General features: G+C 45.6%; 1 protein-coding gene across 1 annotated transcript in view; it reads right to left on the minus strand.

The window, feature by feature from the left end:
• Positions 1-251: 251 nt before the first annotated feature.
• Positions 252-24,255, minus strand: part of fbxo34 (F-box protein 34) — a 33,335-nt gene continuing 9,331 nt past the window's right edge. Inside the window, exons 2-6 of the mRNA XM_083633187.1 lie at positions 18,779-18,881; positions 8,254-8,548; positions 5,109-6,626; positions 878-1,093; positions 252-802 (exon numbers count right to left, since the gene is read on the minus strand). Of these exons, the coding sequence (XP_083489313.1) occupies positions 650-802; positions 878-1,093; positions 5,109-6,626; positions 8,254-8,541 (2,175 nt within the window). The 5' untranslated portion in view covers positions 8,542-8,548; positions 18,779-18,881 and the 3' untranslated portion in view covers positions 252-649. The remainder of the gene's footprint in view (positions 803-877; positions 1,094-5,108; positions 6,627-8,253; positions 8,549-18,778; positions 18,882-24,255) is intronic.

The following is a 24,255-nucleotide window of genomic DNA, read 5'->3' on the forward strand; positions in this document are numbered from 1 at the left end:
ACACTACTAATTTGAAGCCTTTAGACCAGGATAGATGCTGGACTAAAGCTCATTTGTGTTTTTTGGGGTAAAAGTATGGGAGTCCAAAACAGGCACTTTTTGCCTTTTTGGCTCAAATCATGCAGTAAATATGAAAACCAACTGATGATGTCACAATGTCTATGAATGTCATCAGTGACATCATTAGTGACCAAAAACATCTTATGACATCACTGATGATAATCAGTTTCTCCTTAACAAAGACCAACATACCGGTAACACTCTTTATTGCAAGCAAAACTCCCAACAGAATAAAACATACCAGCCAGGAAAAATCAACCAATAAACCTTTAAAAATAAACAAGTTACTTTAAAATCATCAAACTTATATTCTTTTTTCTAAATCTCTACAGTCCAGTTATTTCAATGCCCGCGGGCTTTCAGATGAGACAGCCGGAGGAGCCGCGTCTCTCTGACACTCCAGGAGGAGAGAATCCTGGCTGGGATCTCCCCTCCCTGTGCTCCAGATGCCAAAAATCTAATTGCGACGACAAGGCGCGCACACACACACACACACACACACACACACACACACACACACACACACACACACACACACACACACACACACACACACACACACACACACACACACACACACACACACAGTTCAGTGATCCCCCTCCTCGCGGCTCCTCCTATATATGGGCATGTTGATGCTGTGGTGGGCGGGGACCCAGCAGTTGTCATGGAGACCCACGTTGCATCCGGGCACATCGCGGTGCAAGCGGTGGCAGCACATCCAGTAGCCGTACGGCGTGGCCTGGCAGTAGAGATGAAACAGTATGAAAATATCATATGACTATTATAGTGACCCAAATCATTGTTTGATCCCTACCTGGCAGTACGGCTTGTGGTGCCAGCGGCAGAGCGACACATCGCCGGCGCCGCCCCAGCGCCGCTTGCACTGCTTGCAGGGGTCGTCACGGTAACGTGGGTCCCTCACCCAGCGCGAGTCGGTCGGCCGCACGCCGTACGTCTCCATGACCACACGGAAGTAGCTGCAGCAGCACTGCAGCGCGGCCAGGCTCTGAGTCGGCAGCAAGGAGAAGATCTGCAGCGGGAGACAGGTTATCATCCTTAACCAAAAAGGTAATTATTCTTAAACCAAAAGGTTATTATCATTTTCCCCCTGCTGCCCTGGTCGCAGCTGCGCCCTCTGCCGATCTGGGGAGAGCTGTAGACTAGCGCCATGCCTCCACCGACACATGTGCAGTTGCCAGCCGCTTCTTTTCAACTGACAGAGGGGAGCTTCACCGGCAGCACGTAGCACGCGCGAGGATCACGCTATTCCCACCAGTTCCCTTCCGCCCCGAACAGGCACACCGACCAACCAGACGAGGTGCTAGTGCAGCGACCAGGGCACATACTCTTAATCTGACTTCCAATCGCAGACACAGCCAATTGTGCCTGTATGGACGCCCAACCTAGCCGGAGGTAAGACTGGGGCGCGAACCTGCGACCCTCGTGTTGGTAGGAAGGGAATCTACCGCTACACTACCCGGACGCCCCAAAAGGTTATTATCCTTAACCAAAAGGTTATTATTCTTAAAACTAGGTATGAAAAAACATCTTCATTTACTGAAATAAAAAATAACTAGAAATACCCGGCTTGCAGTTGTATGCCTCTGCCAACAAGTCAAGTTGCAGTCCACATCATGTCTGTCCAGATGCATAAAATATATGTAGTGAGGACTTTGAAGTAATTAAATAAACTAGATTATCAGACCGTATCTAGTTGTACCGGCCTCCAGCCGGGTACAACACACACTCAACAACCGGGCCTGATTATTTGAATATCGCCCCTGACAAATACCCCATATTACAAAACTAGAACGACCGCAACGCAGACTTATGCCTCCGCCATTAGTTCATTCTTGAGTCCAAATCGCCATTTGAGGCAAATTGGAAGAAATTCCGTCAAGGCGCTACCGAGATGTTGCTTTACAGAGCTTGGAAATTGGGTGTGTGAGGTCACAGTGACCTTGACCTTTGACCACGAAAATCTAATCAGTTCATCCTTGAGTCCAAGTCGATGTTTGAAGCAAATTTGATGAAACTCCGTCAAGGCATTCATGTGATATCGCGTTGACAAGCTTGAAAATGGCATTCGAGTGGTCACAGTGACCTTGACCTTTGACCACCAAAATCTAATCAGTTCATGCTTGAGTCCAAGTCGATGTTTGAGGCAAATTTGATGAAATTCCGTCAAGGCATTCCTGAGATATCGCGCTAACAAGCTTGAAAATGGCGTTCGTGAGGTCACAGTGACCTTGGCCTTTGACCACCAAAATCTAATCAGTTCATCCTTGAGTCCAAGTGGATGTTTAAGGCAAATTTGATGAAATTCCGTCAAGACGTTCCTCAGATATCGCGTTAACAAGCTTGAAAATGGCGTTCGAGAGGTCACAGTGACCTTGACCTTTGACCACCAAAATCTAATCAGTTCATCCTTGAGTCCAAGTCGATGTTTAAGGCAAATTTGATTAAATTCCATCAAGGCGTTCCTCAGATATCGCGTTAACAAGCTTGAAAATGGCGTTCGAGAGGTCACAGTGACTTTGACCTTTGACCACCAAAATCTAATCAGTTCATCCTTGAGTCCAAGTCGATGTTTAAGGCAAATTTGATTAAATTCCATCAAGGCGTTCCTCAGATATCGCGTTAACGAACATCGTACGGACGGACAACCCGGATCCATAATGCCTCCGGCCTGGCTATCGCCGGCGGCGGAGGCATAAAAAAACAACTAAAACCAACACTGAAACCAATAAAAACTCAAACTAAGAATTTTCTAACTAAAAACTAAACCAAACTAGGAAACCTGCGTTAAAAATAAATTAAATTGAAATTAAATTGAAAACAAAGTCCAAATGAAATGAAAAGAAAAACTAAAACGTCATGTTTAATAATTTCTCTCTATGTGTGGGTGATTGCCTGATTTATTTCCCCCATGGAAGAAAAATGGTATTAATATTCTCTCCGATATTACATCGGGTAATAGGCTTCGGGCATTTCAGGACCTTCAGGCTCATTATAATCTTCCTGGTACTTTGTTCTTTTTTTATTTGCTACTTCGTAGTGCTTTGTGTTCATATGGTGTCCCTTGGGGCAAAGTAATAGAAAGCCATCCCATACACAAAATGTGTACATCCAAGACCACTGAGGGATTGGTTTCTAGTCTTTATACTTTCATCATCAAGGCCGCAGAAAACCCATTGCATCTCAATGTCAGCTGGAGTAGGGCTCTTTCCATTTCATCTAATATAATCAATTGGGATTTGGTGTGGATTCATATTATTTGATCTTACAGGAACCCCAATCACCAATTAATTCATTATAACTATGCCCATAGTAAATTATTTCAGATGAAAATATCTCAAAGCACGTTCTGTACATTTTGACCCCTGGCAACCCCTGGAACCTTTATTCACCTTATGTAGCCACGCCCATTTGACCCCGTTGTGTGGTCGTGTGACGACTTCCGGGCTAAAAAAGAAAAGAAAAAGAAAATGGCCGGCTGCTCCAATATCATCTAACACTGAATTAACTAATAATTTAGCCAATTGTAGGTAACATACCAAATAAAAGCAAACGGCAATGTCTAAGAATGCAATGCCATGTAACTGGCTCGTTAATTCTCACATTTCTTTGCATTCTTGGACATTACCGTTTGATTTAGTTTGCATAATTGCTCAAGTTAGTAGTTAATGGGCTAGAAACTCTGCCAGATGACAGGCACTAGGCACCATTTTCCCCTTCATTTGGAAGAGAAAATGATCCTGAAATGAAGATTTGATTGACAGCTGCATGTCGTGATATGATTGGTTGAAATGGGGTAGAAATTTGATAGTACTAGGTGACGTCAGCAAACTGTACATTACTGTTATCAATGAAATCTTGAAAAATGAACATTTGATGTGAAAAAGTGTGAAAAACGAAAGAAATTAGATGTTTGTGATTTTGTTTGCATACATTATTAAATAGGTGCACTGCATACCCAGGTATTTGAACTAAAAGAAAAGAAAAGTCATTTTTGGGTTCAGCTCGACTTTAACATCTGCAGGTCTTATAAGACCTAAATGGCTCGAGCTGTGCTCGGAGGAGAGAAAACCATCTGAAGCTTTCTTTGTTGGAGTCCAGGTATGTTTTACAAGAAAGTGCTCGTCATTGTCGATAACATTATCTGACCTGGCTAACAGTGGATACTCCGCTTGCTTGCTGTGTACCGAGCTCAAAGTAGTAGGCTACGTTCTTTATTTTACCCCCTGCACTGTCCGTTACAAAAACAACTTTCTTCCTTTGACGTTCTTTTGTATTTGGCGCCGTGACCGCCGGAAGTGTTAACACGACGCGGAAGAATTTGGCCCACCGCTGCGTCTGACCATAAGGTGAATACACATGGTCTCCGAGTGCTCGGCCGTTTCTTTATTTTGGAGAGAAGTTGCCAGGAACATGTCTGTAGTGCTGTGGAGTCACTGTTCCTTCTTGTTCTCCTGTTGTTTTGTTGTTGAATGAATTTACTGGGTTGAATTGATCCTTGAGGCAGAGGCTGTTACTGGGCCTTTACTGCCGCAAAAAAAGAAGAAGAAAAGAAAAAGAAAAGCTCACGAGATGGAAGTCTCCTCATACTCTGCCTTTTGAACAGTGGGCATCTTCAGCTGTGGACCTGGCTGTCATGGAGATGTTGGTGGCCCGTACGCATGGTGCTAAAGTGGAAAGTATTACAGTGTGGAATGCATTTGTTGAAGCCATGCGTGGGGACCATGGACATCGCCACAATAGCTAGGTTGCGTTTGTTCTTTACTGTGTGGTGGAGAGACTGTCTGCTTACTGAGTCTGCCTGGGTCGATATGATCTGAAGGGCACAATACATATATACTGTGAGTTCATATCTTTGTGGGTTTGTGGGTGGCAGGGAGGGGGGGGGGGGTTCAGAGTGAATCTGGTTGTATATGTGTATGTATAGGGTTTTTTTTTTAATGGAGAGGTTTGTGTTACTTGAATCAATACAAAATTGATCAACAAAAATAAACCAAAACTAATGAAAGATGTCAAACTGTAATAACCTTGAGCAGGATGTGATGCGGCAGGAAGGAGAGGTACGGCTGCGGCTCCAGCAGCTGCTGCAGCTGCCGACGCATCGAGAGGAACTCCTGAGAGACGAAGCGACGCAGCAGGGTGGGCGGGGCATCCGCAGACTCCTCCTCCGCTCTGAGGGACGCTCTCCTCGCCCTCTTCTCACGTCTTCTCCCGGAGCTGTTGGGGAGGGAAGGGCACGGAGCGCGGAGGGGCGGGGAGGGGAGCGCTTCCGGGTCAGAGGTCAAACAGAGTTCGGAGTCTGAGGACGGGAGGGAAAGGGAGCGTGTGTGTCTTTCCGACACAGGCGGCTGCGAGAAAAACAGCCTGCCCGGAAGAGGCTCCTCCTCCTCAGGCTTCCGTGGACAGTCTGTACTGGCCTGGGACCAGGCTAACGACTGGGACTGGGACCAGGCTAACAGCTGGCAGTTACCGTGCGTTTGAGTGAGTTTAAACTCTGCGGTGGTTTGGAGTGCGGGCCTCGCCTCCTCCAGAGCGTCACAGAGAGTGGGCGGGGCTGGAGAGGTGCTGGGGGAGGGGGGTGTGGCCAGGACCAGGGCCAGGGAAGAGGGGGGGGAAACTCTCTCCTTCGGGGGTTTGCCTGTGTGACTTGCCGGAGGTTCTGTGAAGTCAGCGAGACAAGTTTCGTCTGAGCAGGACGGAGTCCGGAAGTCCGACAGAGAGGAGGAGGATGATGATGATGATGGTGGTGATGAAGGCTGGGAGGCAGCCAGCAGCACACGGCCCACCGCACGCCTCAGGCTATTGTTCCGGGAGAGATCTCCTCTCCTCTGCAGACACTCCGATTCCAGCCGGGCGACCATGTCCGACACCCGCACGTTCTCTGGCACCGCCCCCTCCTCCATAACCAGCTCTGGCCCCTCCCCCTTGATCTCTGGCCCCTCCCCCTTGATCTCTGGCCCCTCGCTGACCTCCAGCCCCTCCCTGACTTCCGGGGGGCGGGACAGGGTGATGGAGGCGGAGCTTCTCAGGCAGAGCAGCGGTGTCTCGAGTCCAGGCTCGCCCACTCTCTGCTCCAGGAACGCCACCATGTCCCCCACCGAGACCCCCTCCCCGCCCTCCATGTCCCCCACCAAGACCCCCTCCGCATCCTCCATGTCCCCCGCAGAGACCCCCTCCCCCCCATGCTGCTCCCCCTCCACGCCGGCCCGCTCGCCCGGGTCCGTCAGCGAGGCAGGCCTGCGAGTGTGCTGCTGTGCTTCCAGGAGCCGGGCTCTCTGGTCCTGCTGGAGGTTGGGGTTCTGGTTCCCAGATCTCCTGCGTCGCTTGGCGGTCGAGTTTTCATCCCACCTCCCCTTCACCTTCACGGGCCGGGACAGGTTGGACGTGGAGGCAGGGCCGGAGGGCGTTGCCTGCGCTGGCCGCTCCACCTCGGCGACCTCGGCTCGGCCGCACGCCGAGGCGAAGATGGCAATCTTCTCCCGCACGTTTCCCGGTTTGATGACGGCCCAGATGTCAAGCGGGGCGTCGCCGTCCTCCGCCTCCATCTGGAACAGACCCGAGGTTATTATCACCAACGAAAACTAAATAACGAAAACTAGGGTGTGGAAAAACATTTCCGTTAACTGAACTAAAAATAAAAAAAACAAGCTTTACAAAGAGACGATAACTAACTGAAAGTGTATTGTGTGCAGGCTTTCCGTTATGCGGTAATTGCCGGTCTTTTGGCGGTAAAATCACTGAAAGTCTGACACATTTAAATCTCTCTGGTCACAACGTGACCTAGGTGTCCTTCTATCAGTGACCTTCATCATTACGGTAGCGTGGCCACATTGTTGAGACAGCGTTGCAGATCACAGCCTAGGTAGTGCCAAGAGGATGTTAGCCACAGTTTACACTTTAGTGTTATCTGGATTCTAAAAGTCAGAGGAGGAGGTTTTTGACAAAAAGTCAATACGAGATAAAAATGAAAGCAAAACGTCAAAATGAAATAAAAATGAAAACAAAAAGTCAAAAGGAACCAGACAACATAGCTGGTCTCACTACCGCCCTGTAGACCTTCTCTTTCACTCTGGCTGAAACCCTTCTGTCGCAAATCACTCCTGACACTCTTCTCCACCCACTCCAACCTACCTGCACTCTCTTCAGCACTCCCTCTTACTTTGGACAGTTGACCCCAAGTATTTAAACTCGTCCACCTTTGCCACGTCAACTCCTTGCATCCTCACCATTCCGCTGTCCTTCTCATTCAGGCACATGTATTCAGTCGTGCTCCTACTGACCTTCATTCCTCTTCTCTCCAGTGCACACCTCCACCTCTCCAGGCTCTCCTTAACCTGCTCCCTACTCACTAGATATCACAATGTCATCTGCGAACATCATAGTCCACTAACCTCGTGTCACCAGGCTCCGAGGAGAATTACACCTCTTGGCCTGTTCCGCCCTAGACCATGAAACAGGCACCGGAAACAGTAAAGAAAAGAAAAAAAAAGAAAAAATGTACCAAAGTTTTCAAAGAGGTTCTTGTAGAAACTGCGCGGATTCACAATATTACATCTTAAGCCAATACAGAAACTTTGCATCCCAAAATTAATCGAGGGTTAGGATTTTGTTGGCGCACATGTTTCCGGTAGACTGTTTCCGTCTCCCAGGTCCAGAAGCAGTGGAGACGGCTCCAGACTATAGTCCACGGAGACTCCAGACTATAGTCCACGGAGACTCCAGACTATAGTCCACGGAGACTCCAGACTATAGTCCACGGAGACTCCAGACTATAGTCCACGGAGACTCCAGACTATAGTCCACGGAGAGTCCTGCCTGATCTCATCCACCAGCCTGCCCATCACCATTGCAAACAAGAAAAGGGCTCAGAGCCGATCCTTGATGTAATCCCACCTCGAACCACTGTCACACTGTCCTCATACAGTACATACAGTGTCCTGCACCACTACTCTTACTTAAAACTAAAAGTCAAAATGAAATACAAATTACAATAAAGTCAAAACAAAATAAAAATTAAAACAAAATAAAAATGAAAACAAAATAAAAATAAAAATTAAATTAAAATTAAAATTAAATAAAAATTAAAACAAAAAGCCAAAACGTAATAAAAACAAAAACAAAGTCAAACAAAATAAAAAATTAAACGAATGAAAAAGTCAAAATGCTAATAACCTTGAACAGACAGGGCTCCTGGTTCTCGCAGCCCTGCGGGGGGCGCCGTGGGCCGGAGCTGCTGTTTGTGGCATTGCCGTGGCGAAGCGTGTTTGTGGCGTTGCCATGGCGACGCGTGTTGGCGGAGATGACGCTGAGAGGAAGGCGACCCCTGCCCGTGTTGGCGTGGTTACCGTTGCCCGGGGCAACGCAGGCCCTCAGCAGCGCCGCCTGCTGGCCACGCTGCGAGGAGGACGTCTGAACCCCGACTGGATCCAAACACAACTCAGGATATGATTTGAGATGCATGACCCACCTGAGAGAGAGACAGAGAGAGACAGAGAGACCATCAGTGCTGCATAGGAGGGGGAAAATTATATTTTTTTCTGACCGTCAACCGGCACTCATTAACTGAAATAACCGACAAGATTAAAATGTACTATTTATAGCCTAGGGGAATTCATTAGGCCCTAATGCAGCCACAGTCACAGCATAGCAGTAAATCAATGCATAGCCTACAAATGCATGTGGCTCTGAATGTGCACATATCATGTCTGTCACTTGCTGATGTAGCTCTGTAGCCAGACAGTCCTCCATCTCCCCTTGTGAAACAATTTCTCTGAACTGCCATGTGTTGTTAACGGTAAAGAGTAACGTTAACTCGATACTATTCAATCATTAATCACTCACAAACTCACATTAATCACAATCACAAACATGCGGTGCAGTCAGACTTAATTGAAGAGGATGACAATTATGAAGATACACAATACACAGCACATCGCCTGCATGAGTTATTTATTAAGAAATAGATTGTAACGCTTATTTTTCTTTTACCGTGCAACAAACTTTTAATACAGTATTTATTACTTGGGGTAAACATTTATTGTTTTTATAACTGATTAACTGATAGTATTAAATCGGTTAACGTTTAAATAGTCTGTTATTGGTTGACATCCAGTGCTGCAGGAATGAATGTAACACCTTATGCACTTCTGTCAGTAAGAGAGAGAGAGCGAGCGAGAGAGATTTAAAACAAGACATTCACTCATATTTTTGTGATGCTATGGTGTCAAACATAGGGCCAGAACCAGAACCAGCCCGCTAAAGGGTCCAATCTGGCTTACAGGATGACTTTGCAAAGGGTGAAAATTGTCCTTCATTCCAATTGTCAATAAAATGCACTGCAACTCCTGACTTGTCCACTGGGGGTCCTAATAGACCTCTTGTTATATTTAAATTTTCCCTATCATTCACACATATATATATATATATAATACATATATATATGTGAATGATAGGGAAAATTTAAATCACAGTAGCCTTTATTTGGACACTCACTATTTATATTTATATATATATATATATATATATATATATATATATATATATATATATATATATATACATACATATATATACATATACATATACATATATATATATATATATATATATATATATATATATATATATATATATATATATATACCGGTACACACATTTTCATTTAAGTTACACATAGTTATTGTACATACATAGACAGACGTCATATTCAGATAGCCTGTACAATACATTTGCAGCTCCTCTCATTTCACACTGTGTCACTATGTCCTGTACAGAGCCAGAATACCAGATAGGTTGTCTGAAGATTAACCTTCAAATGTTCATCAAGACAGATGTAATCTGATGTGTGTCCTAGGCTAGCCTATAAATATGTTTGATATATATACACACACACACACAGTGTGTGTATATATATATATATATATATACACACACACACACACACACACACACAATGTTCTATGATCTATATAGGTGAATCGCTTGGTTTGACCAAGTAAAACTATTTTTATAAGCATTTTACAAATTGTCTATGGAAAAATGAATGAAGGAATAGGGCTGCACAATATATCGTTTCAGCATCGTCATCGCAATGTGCACATGCGCAATAGTCACATCGCAGAGCGTGCAATGTCAAGTAAGGCAAATTAACTCATAACATACAGTAATGCACGCCCTCTCTGTGACGTTCTAAGCTCTTTTCCTACTAACTATAGTACCTTTACTCACTTAGGATCCTGCAACTCACCCTGGCTGCGGCTAAAAACACACTCACTTCCTACTACGTCAACTGTGCACGTTACCCACTAGGCCATCTTCTTAAACAGGCAAGGCTTGATAGACCTATTTAAGACTTTTGGTGAAAATTCCAGTTTTTTTCATATCGCAATATATATCGCAGAATAAAAAAATATTGCAATGTCAGTTTTTTCCAATATCGTGCAGCCCTATGAAGGATAATATCTATTGGTGCGCATGCTGAAGCAGAAGTGACATCAACGTTGCCTCTCTATAGAGCCCGCCGGCATGCATGTGGCTGCAAGAGAGTCACTGCAGCCTTTCAAGGACAGCAACAGCTGTCTGCTGACTGAACACTCACACACACACACCTCTGCATGCCATTCCCATTTTACTCACGTGACAGATGGGGACACGCACGCACGCACGCACGCACGCACACACACACACACACACACACACACACACACACAAAACTATCTTTGTCTTTCTCACTATCAGTGCTGCAGGAATGAAGAATGCCTTATAAGCACTTCTGTCTGCAAGAACTAAAGAGAGAGAGACAGAAAGATGCAACTGATAGTCAAGTTAAGTTAAGAGCAGAGTAGAGCAGTGTGAACAGTATTTTGCATGTTGCATTCAGGTGCACTGGAATGAATGAATTAATAAATAGATAAATAAATGGCACTATTTGGGGAACCTGTAGTACACTGACTGTCGGCAAGTACCTCATACAACCCCAGGTGAAAACATCACAACTATCCCTTTAAAGCTACATGGAAGTGATTTCATCCTTTCCACCCAGGGGGCCTTAGAAGAAGTGTTTCTGGCCTAGACAGACATTCCCCAAATGAATGAAGAATAGCTCCACAACTACCAGGTTCATATGCATCATCTTGGCCTCTATGGACAGGTAAGACCTCAAATATTGTTTTCCAAGTGTGTGGAACATTGTGACTGTTACTATGCCTGAGTGAGAAATGTACATTTTTATCCTAGCCTAAAAGGTATTCTAGATTAGAAAGCAGATAACACCATGATAACAATAATCCAATGCACAGAGAAGCGACTGAATTCATTCACCAACTCCTTCAATACAACTACACAAAATGTGAAAGAAATTCCTCAAAGCACATCGATTCTGCAATGGAATATAACCAGGCAGCGGCATCTCCATTTGACCACTTTGATATCCAGAAGTGTGCCAAATTGTTTTTTTCAACCTCCTGAAAGGCAATCTGGCTACAGAATACTACTGATATCCACTACAGGAGACTATTTGCCCACGATGCTGCCTTTGGCCATGGCACTTACCTGTAGAACATCAGAATCTAGCATTGTGCACAGTATTAGTCCGTAAAGCCCAAAGCTGCACATGAGTTGCACATAAGGATAGCGTCACAGGGAAGTAACGTTGACGGTCATGTGACACCTCTTTGGAAAGCTTGCAATGTTTACTATAAGATTGTATTGAGTTAGGAGTCTGCAATATCACCAAACACCCATTGATGGGAGCCCACTGGCCAATATAGGGTCCAGTGCTGTCTATTTTGGCCGGATAGGGGGTACGGTGGTGCAGTGGTAAGCGCTGTCGCCTCACAGCTAGAAGGTCCTGGGTTCGATTCCCACCTGGGACGCTGTGAACGCTGAAGGAATGCGGGCCCGTCCTCGAGTGCCCACCACCCGGGTGGGGTCGTCAAAAGGGCCTTTCTGTGTGGAGTTTGCATGTTCTCCCCGTGCCTCCCGGGGGTTTCCTTCATATAGGAACCCCCTTCACCAAAACATGCAATATCCTGGTTGCTAATGTGGTTCCTCCTCTAGTCGTTAAGGGCGCCTGTTCGGAGGGAGGGGAACTGGTTGGAATAGCGTGATCCTCCCACGTGCTATGTCCTACCGGTGAAGCTTCCCCTGTCAGGTGAAAAGAAGCGGCTGGCTAACTGCCCATGTCTCGGAGGAAGCATGGAGCCAGTTTCGTCTCTCCCCAGATCGGCAGAGGGTGGAGTAGCAACCAGGATAAATAAATTAAATTAGCACTAAAGGGGGATAAAAATGGGATTAAAAAACATTGGGGGAAAAATATATATATATTTTGGCCGGATAACCGCTTGGATGGACTCAAATGACAACGAAACGGAGTAAACGATAATAGTTGCTTTTGATGACAATCGCTTTGGGATTTGATGGAATGTTGAGACCAACTAAATTTGACACGTTGACTCTGAAATGTTGAAGTTTGACTGTGTGATTCCAACAAGGCTGGCATGAGATAGATCGATCAGAGTATGGTACGCCGTGCATCAGTCTCTGCTTTCTGACCATATCAAACAGACTGTTGTGATCCAGATCTACTGTCGCATCTCTTTTCTTTTATCCCTTATCTTTACATGGCTCTTATTTTCCAACTAAAATGTTCAAATGATTGACAAACAACCATTGTTTGGACAAAGTAGACTTGGAGGGTTGATTTGAGGCGGAGAGGCCTCTTAATTGTGAAGGATTTGAAAATAAAAAATGCTACAATAGAGACGGTCCGCATGTTGGGGAACACCCACAAAATGTTAAACGGCTGGCGCGCGAGTGGGGTAAAACCGCCCATATATCTCAATGGGCTGACTCACCAAAAGACGGTGCTGCGGCTCTAAACTACATGTTTGGGGGTTCTAGAGCAGAACACAAGACGTCTGCTCAGATGTGCGTTTACTGCGGTGGTTAAATCCCCGATCGTGTCTGCCTGGGCTGGACTATCAGCTAAATTCTAACTTTGCTGAATGGATAGAACGGGGGTTTTTACCCCACCCTGACCCCGCCCCCAGCCAGGCTGAGCCAGCTAGACCAGCGTCTATGACGAGACGTGGCCTCAACCTATAGCTTTTGACCTACGTTTCACAGGCAGTGAACTTGGGTTGATTAGAGACATAAAATACAATTTAAAAACCACAACAACCAAAGCAGCCTCTTTCTTTCTTTCTTTTCCTCCTGGAGGTTTTCTCCCCAATTGTACTTGTCCCATTCCCCCTGCTGTGCCAGTCACTGATCCACCTCTTCTGCCGATCTGGGGAGAGTTGTAGACTAGCAGCGACCAGGACTCATACCCCACCGACTTCCCACCCACAGACACGGCCAATGGGCCTTTTTCACAGCAGCCATCTTGTTTCTCAAAAGCAGGGCCAACACAGGTGCAACCAAAACCTTAATGAGGGCCCCGGCACTGGAACACCTAAATGGATTGGAAGTTGGAAATGCTCATTCATGTTTTGGTTGCACTTGTGTTATTTACCCTGCCTTTTAGACACAAAATGGCTGCTGTGAAAAACATTCAACTGTGTTGTAGGAACGTCTGACCAAGCTGGAGGTACCTCTGCCGGGAATTGAACCCGGGTCTCGGCGGTGGGAGGAGCCAGATGACAACATCAGCCTCTCTCTGTTCATAACATGCTGTCATGTTGCCGGGAGGACTGGCAATAATTACCATTACACAATCTGTTCAGCATGACACACACACACACACAGATAATTACAGCCAGAACCAGAGTTACATAACGCACTGAAAGAACAGGGCCGGGGTTAGAGGTCACACACATGCACGCGCGCACACACACAGCTGTGGCGAGGTGAGCTCATACCTTCTGCAGCTCCTACAGAGACAGGCTGAGTCTCAATACTGCTCACACATTAAAGGGAAACTCCCCAAAACTCTTGTTAGAATGAGCTGCCGAGGCTAATGTTAGCATGGAGGCTAACACAGCTTTATCCTAGACTGTACTTCTCTCTCTCTAGCCCATCTAGTCAACATTAGCATGTTAGGCAGTGTCCCTGGGACACTCCTTCAGGACACGTGACTGGGACACTGTCAGATAGATTGGAGAAATTCTGGTCAAATTTATTAGATCTGTGTTTATTGAGCTTAAAGCAGGACTAAACCCCAAAACACTTTTTTTCAGTTTTTAACTAATATACTGTATATGGCTTTTGGGGTGGTGTATGAAGAATTTTGGTCAAAATGTCCACATTTGAGACCAAACTGATAATATTCTACAAACTTTATCATGTTCAACAGCATAAGTGCTCTCTATGGGTTCAAACCTGCTTTTTTGATGGGGCCTGAAATGAATGGACGATTTGGTACATGGTTACGTCACGGTGGTATTTGCCCGTGGTGTACTTCAATGTGAATCAATAGTATATTATCAGCTTTATCAGCTGTCCAGTGAACGCGCAGCTTGCCGATCACGGACCAATAGCAGGCAGAGCTGCAGCTCTGCGAAACCCCTGGTCTCCTGCAATCTCACGCGAGCTGCGCAAGAACTAAGATGGCGATGGCCACACTCCCATAGCCTGGGTAAACCCAGCCTCCACGTGACCTCTATGTGCTATCAGTCATGAAGAAACGTACGCTACAGGCACAGCCTGTGAGACGTCACGTTGAAGGCTGGGTTTACCCAGGCTAACACTCCCATACTCTATGAAGGCTAGGTTTACCCAGGCTAACACTCCCATACTCTATGAAGGCTAGGTTTACCCAGGCTAACACTCCCATACTCTATGAAGGCTAGGTTTACCCAGGCTAACACTCCCATACTCTATGAAGGCTGGGTTTACCCAGGCTAACACTCCCATACTCTATGAAGGCTAGGTTTACCCAGGCTAACACTCCCATACTCTATGAAGGCTGGGTTTACCCAGGCTAACACTCCCATACTATATGAAGCCTAGGTTTACCCAGGCTAACACTCCCATATTCTATGAAGGCTGGGTTTACCCAGGCTAACACTCCCATACTCTATGAAGGCTGGGTTTACCCAGGCTAACACTCCCATATTCTATGAAGGCTGGGTTTACCCAGGCTAACACTCCCATATTCTATGAAGGCTGGGTTTACCCAGGCTAACACTCCCATACTCTATGAAGGCTGGGTTTACCCAGGCTAACACTCCCATATTCTATGAAGGCTGGGTTTACCCAGGCTAACACTCCCATACTCTATGAAGGCTGGGTTTACCCAGGCTAACACTCCCATACTCTATGAAGGCTGGGTTTACCCAGGCTAACACTCCCATACTCTATGAAGGCTGGGTTTACCCAGGCTAACACTCCCATACTCTATGAAGGCTGGGTTTACCCAGGCTAACACTCCCATACTCTATGAAGGCTGGGTTTACCCAGGCTAACACTCCCATACTCTATGAAGGCTGGGTTTACCCAGGCTAACACTCCCATACTCTATGAAGGCTGGGTTTACCCAGGCTAACACTCCCATACTCTATGAAGGCTGGGTTTACCCAGGCTAACACTCCCATACTCTATGAAGGCTGGGTTTACCCAGGCTAACACTCCCATACTCTATGAAGGCTGGGTTTACCCAGGCTAACACTCCCATACTCTATGAAGGCTGGGTTTACCCAGGCTAACACTCCCATACTATATGAAGGCTGGGTTTACCCAGGCTAACACTCCCATACTCTATGAAGGCTGGGTTTACCCAGGCTAACACTCCCATACTCTATGAAGGCTGGGTTTACCCAGGCTAACACTCCCATACTCTAGGCTTCACACGGGAGTCCAAAAAGCTGTTCCCTACACAATGATATAGCGTCTATAGACGGTTTTCACAGAATTGTGTTGCTAGGGAACAGTTTGGAACCTAGCTTATTTCCTGTCAGCTATTGTATTAGTAAACACTGCAACAGGAAGTAAAGCTAGGGGAAATGTATCATGTTTATGTTGTCAAAGTTGAAACCGTCTCTATACATTCTAGCTCTGTGGTTTAAACTGATTATGTTTAATCCCTGACCCTGAGTCAGCTTTAGATTACTTTTCTCATGTTTTTAATTTGATAGCAGACAAACATGCCCCCTATAAGAAGCTGAGAGTAAAGAACCGTTCTACCCCCTGGTTCACAGTGGACGTCAAATCTGCCCTGCGTCTCAGAGACTCTGCCTGGGCGAAAGCCAAACTGACCGGCAAGCCCGCAGACTGGCTTCATTTTAGAAATACGAGAAATAAAACTATTGGTATAATCAGAAAAGCCAAAGCTGATTACTATTTAACCTCTTTTAGCAACTCATCAGATTTCTGGAAAACTGTCAAATCTCTCAGCTCCGCACCCACGTCTGCTCTCCCCCCCCAGATTAATGCTGCGGGTGAGATAATTTTAGATAAACTGCAGATGTGTAACACTTTTAACCACCACTTTGTCTCTGCGGGATTTTTATTTGATAGGCTCACTACCAACACGGCCCCCTCGGACCATGTTTACGACCCCGCGGTCGAGGACCTCTCCACCCCCCCCCTTGCAGGTGAACGTTTCTCATTCAGGCCGGTGAGGCATTATGAAGTCCGCGAGGCTCTGGCAAAGCTGAACACTAAGAAGTCCACGGGCGAGGACGGCATTACACCGTTCCTCTTACGCCTTAGCGCTGACCTGATCGCAGCACCAATTGCTCACATATTTAATTTAACATTCACTACCAGCGAGATTCCATCTGTATGGAAGTCAGCTCAGATTTCCCCCCTCTTCAAAGGAGGTGACCGGAGCGATCTGAATAACTATAGGCCCATCTCAAAACTATGCTGTCTGGCTAAAGTGCTTGAATCATTAGCAAACGTACAGCTTCGGACATTTTTAGACACGCACAATATTCTCCAGTCCCATCAATCAGGTTTTAGACCGGGACATAGCACTGTCACGGCCACATCCCTTGTTTTAAATAACATTCTGAATGGTCTAGATAGCCGACAGCACTGTGCAGCTCTCTTTGTTGATCTTTCCAAAGCGTTCGACACAGTAGACCATGCGATCTTACTAGATAAACTGTCCGCCACAGGTCTGGACGAACTCTCGGTCAGGTGGTTCTCCAGCTACCTGACCGAGAGGAAGCAGGTAGTGGTAGCCGATGGTGTTAGGTCCGACTCACTGTCCAACGGTAAAGGCGTGCCCCAAGGATCAATTTCTGGGCCTATTTTATTTACACTGTATATTAATAACATTTTTTCTCCCGCTGGACTTTGCAATGTCCATTATTACGCGGACGATACTATTTTATACTGTTTCGGAGCGACCCCAGCTCAGGCCGTTTCAACACTTCAGATGGCTTTTGACTCATTTCAACGGTCTCTATCTGACCTCAAGTTAGTCTTAAACTCTTCTAAAACAAAGTGGATGATGTTCACGAGATCTTTTTGCACCAATGTCAATCTTAGTATGCACACGCTCCAAGGCGAGCAAATTGAATCAGTAAATTCTTATAAGTACCTTGGTATCTGGTTAGACACCAGACTCTCCTTCCAGACTCATATTGAACATCTCACAAAGAAACTGAGGAGGAAGATCGGCTTTTTATATAGGAACAAATCTTGCTTTTCATTCAGTGCCAGAAAAACTGTTGTACAATCATTAATAATGTCGGTTTTTGATTATGGTGATGTTGTATACATGCATGCCTCATCTTCCATTTTGAAGTCCCTTGATGCTGTTTATCACAGTGCTCTGCGTTTTATCACAGGCGAGGCTTTTCTTACACACCATTGTACTTTGTACGAAAAGGTGGGCTGGTCCTCCCTAATGGCTCGTAGAGAAAAACACTGTCTTTTATTTATTTACAAAGCTTTAATTGGGAAACTCCCGGCATATTTGTCCTCACTTCTCATTCATAACAGTGGAGGTTATCAAACTCGCTCACAGTCCTGTATTAGACTATCTATCCCACGTGTGAGGACTGAACAAGGAAAGAGTGCTTTTGCTTTCTATGCCCCCAACAGTTGGAATAGACTTCAGGACACTCTGAAAATAGAAGCATTGATCCCTCTTGTTTCCTTTAAAACTCTTTTAGAAGGTCTCCCACATAATGGGTGCTCTTGTTTTACTTGAAAGTGGGTTTTTCACCTATTCTTAATGTTGTTTTGATTGTCTGTCTGTAACTTGAAACTTTGTGTATGTGTTCCTCTGTACCAGGGCTCTCTTGAAAATGAGAGCTTGCTCTCAAGAGATATCCCTGTATAAATAAAGGTGAAAAAAAAAAAAAAAAAAAAAAAACTGCTGCTGTGTTGAGACGCTACCGCTCTAATGGGTGTGTGAGTGGACCTGAGCCAGTACATTGCACAGTGTGTGTGTGTGTGTGTCTTTTTATGAGGTAATGGTGTGTGTGAGTGTTCTTAATGAGGTAATGTGTGTGTGTGTGTGTGTGTGTGTGTGTGTGTGTGTGTGTGTGTGTGTGTGTGTGTGTGTGCGCGCGCGCATGCACTAAGAAGAAAGAAAAAGAATGAAAGAAGGGAAGGAAACATAGAAGGAAACAGCAGAGAGCCAGTAAGAATGAAAGGAGGAACCAAGGAAAGGAGAAGGAAGGTAAACAAGGAAAGGAGAGAAGGAACGGAAACCCAGAAAGGAAAGAAGGAAGGTGTTAAGGTTGTGTAATCTATCCTTCATCACTCCTCTCCTCTTCCCCCGTGTGTGGGCGGGGCTTACCTCCAGTGTGCTGCGTGCTGATTGGGTGTTGGAGGTGTCGTAGTTTGAGTGACGGCTCTCTGCGAGTCCCAGCTTCACATCTCTCCGTCATTCACATTGAGATCTGCAGATACACACACACACACAGGTTTAGCTGGTGTTGTTTCTGAAGCACACTACTCCTGACGTTTCCCTCATTCTGAGAAGCAATCCAGCCAATCAGAGCCTTTGTGGGTGGGACTAAAGTTTGTGCAACAGTTTTTCATTGGTGCTTCAGCAGAACAAATCTGCTGAAATTATTGTGAAAGGGAGAGAGAGAGAGAGAGAGAGAGAGAGGAGAGAGAGAGGAGAGAGAGAGAGACAGAATCATCATCAATCTTTTGTTGATTGTCCTGTGGCCCATACCACGAATGGAGGATAAACAGATCCAGGATCTGTCCCTTGATCTGGTTTGGCTTAACCAGATCATTGCAATAAAGCTAAATGGTACCACGACGGCGGGTATCAGCTGTGTCTGTCAATTTAGGATTTTCCTATCCAGCTCTGAGCTTGTGCACATGAAAATGCTCGTGAACAGGAGCTCGTGCCCCCGAAAGAGGTGTGGTTTGTAACAACTAGCCAATCACAATGCAATATGGACAGCTCCGGATTTTACATCAGACAAAAGTAAAAAAAAAAAAATGCAGGTTTAAAGGAAATATTTTTTCGATGTTTTTTTAAGTTTTGGTCTGAGTGAAATGTTCTATGGTCTCTCCCGATTCTAAATATAGCTGAACCGTTTGGTTTGACGAAGTAAAACTATTTTTATAAGCATTTTACGAAATGTCTATGGGAAAACAAATGGCAGATTAAAATCTCTGGGACAGTGCTGAAGCAGGAAGTGACGTTCCACTTTGGCTCTCTCTATAGTAGTGGGCGAGATGGGCAGATCATGCTGGAGGGCAACCAGCAGCAGGCTACATTTGCTATGATAGAAAAGCACTAGCAAAATGCCTATGGTTTGCACTGTTTATGCCTGTTTCAACCGGTCGAAACGAGAAAAAAATCACTAAAGTGAAACAAGTGAGAAAAAAAAACGAAATAAAAAAACGGTGGCAGAGATGGATAAAAAATACGAACCCCAAAAACAGCTCGCCGAGGGCTCAGAGCAGGGGTGCCCAATACGTCAATCGCGATCGACCGAAGGTAGTGTGGTAGATCGCATGGCATTGAGGGGGGGGGGGGGGGGGGGGATTATAATAAAATAAAATATAATGGAAGTACATGCAGTTGTTTATTTTAATTATGGATCATAATACAATGCAATTGTATTGTAAAGTGAGAAAAAATAAATCATGTATTGGGGGAAAAAGTGATGCATCGATTTAACACGTTAACTGCCAGCGACGTATGCATACGTCAAAAAAAATCCAGCGCTTGACTGCCAGCGACGTATGGATACGTCAAAAAAAACATTTTTTTTTTTTTGACGGTGGGGCGTTGATCAATCCCTTTTACGTCTCCTGTACAATTATTGGAGGTATTGAATGTGTATAATCTATTTTACCGACCCACTAAGTGTTGACAGTGCTCCCCCAGACGAGCGAAATCAAAGAAAAAGGGAGCAAAGCCATTCAAGGAAATGGCGAGGCGATTTTACAGTATTACATTCTCATGAAAATGGTTGGGGGAAAACGCTCTCGTTTTCGCACTGATTGCTGGCGATGCGGGATTGCAAATTTACATAATACATTACAGGTGGAACACACTTTGAAACACGCAGCATAAATATGACCAGAATCGCAAAAGCTTCTCTCAACCAAAACTCCCAAGAAGCGAGCGAGTCCATGCCGACTTCCTCAAACAGCAGCCTGCAGACAGGCACAGGAGAGCAGCAAAAGCACTGAGACTGTGACGGCCGCGGCAGCCAAGAAGAGGGAGGGGTTGAAGCAACTCTGCCTCTCGCTCTCTCCCTCTCTCTCTCTCTCTCTCTCTCTCGCTCTCTCTCTCTCCCTCCCTCCCTCTCTCTCTCTCTCTCTCTCTCCCTCTCCCCCTCTCACTAGGATTAAACCTAGTGCGTCTCCCTCCCGAGAGGGAGGGAGAGAGAGAGAGAGGGAGGGAGAGCGAGAGGGAGGGAGAGAGAGAGAGAGAGAGAGAGAGAGGGAGGGAGAGCGAGGGGAAGGGAGAGAGAGAGAGAGAGAGAGAGCGAGAGGGGGAGGGAGAGAGAGAGAGAGAGAGAGCCAAAAATGAATGGTTAAAGTGACAGCTCTATCGAATTTCACAAAAAGCCGTTTATCTCTGAATATTTTTTCTAATGCTAAAACCATGCTGTATTCAACTGCTAATGCTTACATAACTACTAACTCTACAAACTAACTCTTTAAGACAGAGAAAGTACACATTCTATTAGTACTTTTGAGATATTGTATGTTCACAAACTCCAAGCAGAAAATAATCCTCGGCGCTTGTAAAATGAGCCACAATCCTCAAAAAACGGCTTGGCAGAAGCTACCTACAGCAAGAAAAAAACGGCTGGCAGTCAATGTGTTAAGATGCATCGATAATCGTAATCGAATCGAATCGTAGCCCTCTGAATCGTAATCGAATCGAATCATGAGGCCAGTGAAGATTCACAGCCCTAATGTCAAGTGGTTGTAGGACAACGAGAAAGTGTTGTGAGGTTAGTTACTGCAGGCTGGAAACGATGTGTGTGCGTTTGCGATGTTGAAATTGGACTGGTAGATCTCGGGAGGCTGGCTACTTGAAAAGTAGATCTTGGGTCAAAAAGGTTTGGGCACCCCTCGCTCAGAGCCTCTAGTCTGAACTACCGTAGGCATGAGTCGTCATCTCAGACAACCTCCTGCGAATTCCACCGCGGGCTCCAAATTCTGTGGAATCTGCGGGCTCTTGCCTGAGACTCAGCATGCAAGGCAGCGTGTATTATTAACGTCCACGCTGCGCAGTGTGTGTTAACGTCCACGCTGCGCAGCGTGGACGTTAATAATACACGCTGCGCAGCGTGTATTATTAACGTCCACGCTGCGCAGCGTGTATTATTAACGTCCACGCTGCGCAGCGTGTATTATTAACGTCCACGCTGCGCAGCGTGTATTATTAACGTCCACGCTGCGCAGCGTGTATTATTAACGTCCACGCTGCGCAGCGTGTATTATTAACGTCCACGCTGCGCAGCGTGTATTATTAACGTCCACGCTGCGCAGCGTGTATTATTAACGTCCACGCTGCGCAGCGTGGAGACATGAAGCTGGCATTTTGGCTTGTTCCATTTGTATGAACACAACAGACAGTGCAGTTTCCTCTGAACACTGAGCCTGTTGCAGCCTGTCACACCACCACACCCACCAGCTGCAAACCCCTCTGGACTCCACAACACTCACTCGTGTGTGTGTGTGTGTGTGTGTGTGTGTGTGTGTGTGTGTGTGTGTGTGTGTATTATGAATGTGTTAGAGAGAGAGGGAGAGGGGCAGAGGGAGAGAGAGAGGGGGAGGGAAAGAGAAGGTGGCTTTCCATCCACCGGTTTAAAGCATATTTTCATTTTGCGCATTACAAAACCTGAGTGGATTGTGATGATCAACTCTGTCAGAATTCTAAACCAAGTTAGGAGTCTTTGAGTCTACCAGATGTTTCTGTCCACACGCAAATGTGTCTCAATCGCTCTTTTTTGCCTCCATGGTCAGACAAAAACTACCATGCCTGGAGTGAGAAGGGGCTAGTTTCCATCAAAGACCTATACATAGATGGTCATTTTGCATCCTTTGATCTACAGGGCCCACTTGCACTGGGTATAAGCTAAGTCGGTCATAACTTTACGACCTAAAAGCTACGCCGGTTGCACCAAGAGGGCTTAAGCCTTCTTTTCACTAAGCCCAGGCGTAACTCTTATGCCTGGTCAGGAGGAGGCGTAAAGTGCCTGTGCCTGTAACAGAGATCCCCGTGGTAGTCTATCAGCGGAGACCTGCTGTGATTGAGTCCTCACGGTCCTCATCGTCCTCAAGTCGCCTCCGAAGCATGACGTGCGATTATAACGAACTAGTTGTGTGGCTTAGCCTTCCCAAATGTTGAGGGTCGTTTTTTAGAATTTAATACATAGAATTGGGAACGTTACATTCAATTTCATTCAGACTGCCTGGCACTCAATCGCCGCCATTTCCCCCCGGAGCTTCCACAGGAGGAGGGAGGGTGGGAGGGAGGGTGTAGTGACGCACATAAGTAGTGGCCATATGGCACAGTGACGCTCCAAGCAGGTCGCGAGGCACATTTTTGGGCCAATCAGGGGGCATTCCCCGGCAATTCACATGGACACGCTTTGCTATGCCCGACATAGTTACGACCAGGCATAAACCGTGTTGGTGCAACCGGCATAAATCCACTCTTAAGACTGGTCTTAACAACGACCGGCATAGAGGAGTTATGACCTGGCATAACTAAGCCCTGTTGGTGCAACTGGCCCCTGAAGAGGAAGTTTGAGTTGCCTGGCACGAACTGGCCCAGATACCTGCAAATCAGAGATTAGGTTTGACCCAAGATTCACCTTTGAAGTGCTCCCAAATGAACATGCGATGTATTGCTGAGCCCTCCTCACTCCAAGCATCTTATCTCTAGATTTGTATGTTTAACAACTGTAACACGGCCTCTACTGAGAGGATTAGAGAAGCGTGGCAGGGGGAACTTGATATTGATCTATCTGACATTATATGGTAGGACTGTGCCGATTCACTTATCTCCCGATTCGATACTATCACGATACTTGGGTGCCGATTCGATATATATTGCGATTCTTAAGTATTGTGACTCTACGATTATTGCGATTCGATTAGGCATGGGTCGATTTCCGGTTTTACCGGTTCGGTTCGGTGTACGAGCCCAAACCGGTTTGATCACGTGCGAACCGAAAAAACATATTTTTTTTTATTTTTTTATTTGCCAGTCCATTCTGATTGCACTATTGTTCGTATTAGCCTCTTCTCAAGTTGCACTAGTATGCAAAAGTCTTATTTTGTTTATTATGTTGATGTTTGAAGAAAAGTTAAGCTGAATAGTTATGAGAAATAAATACAGGGTGTGTTTGTTACACAGGTGTCCTGCTTCTTTTTATTCAGTATCATTGCTGGTTGACAATACCAGCTTAGAGGTGTATTATCGCTATCAGGTGGACTGAAGTTGCACTACAGACAGTTATGGGCCACACTCGGGAGCCCTGCTTAAAAAAAATAATAATAATACCGGTAATTACAAAAAAAATCGGTATACCGGTTCGATCCGGTTTAGACGGCAATATCGAACCAGTTTTAAAATTTTCAAACCGACCCAGCCCTAGATTCGATATTACGATTTATTGCGATTTTTGTTTCTTTTTTCAGTTTGTTTTCTTTTTTACTCCATACCATGGGAAAAGTTGAATCATACACTTCTAGAGACTGTATATTATATCATGAGTAGGGCTGGGCAATATAGTTAAAAAGTATATCGATATAACATCTTTCATATCAGTCGATATC

Source organism: Poromitra crassiceps, assembly GCF_964638095.1.
Source record: "Poromitra crassiceps genome assembly, chromosome: 3".
Lineage (NCBI taxonomy): Eukaryota > Metazoa > Chordata > Actinopteri > Beryciformes > Melamphaidae > Poromitra > Poromitra crassiceps.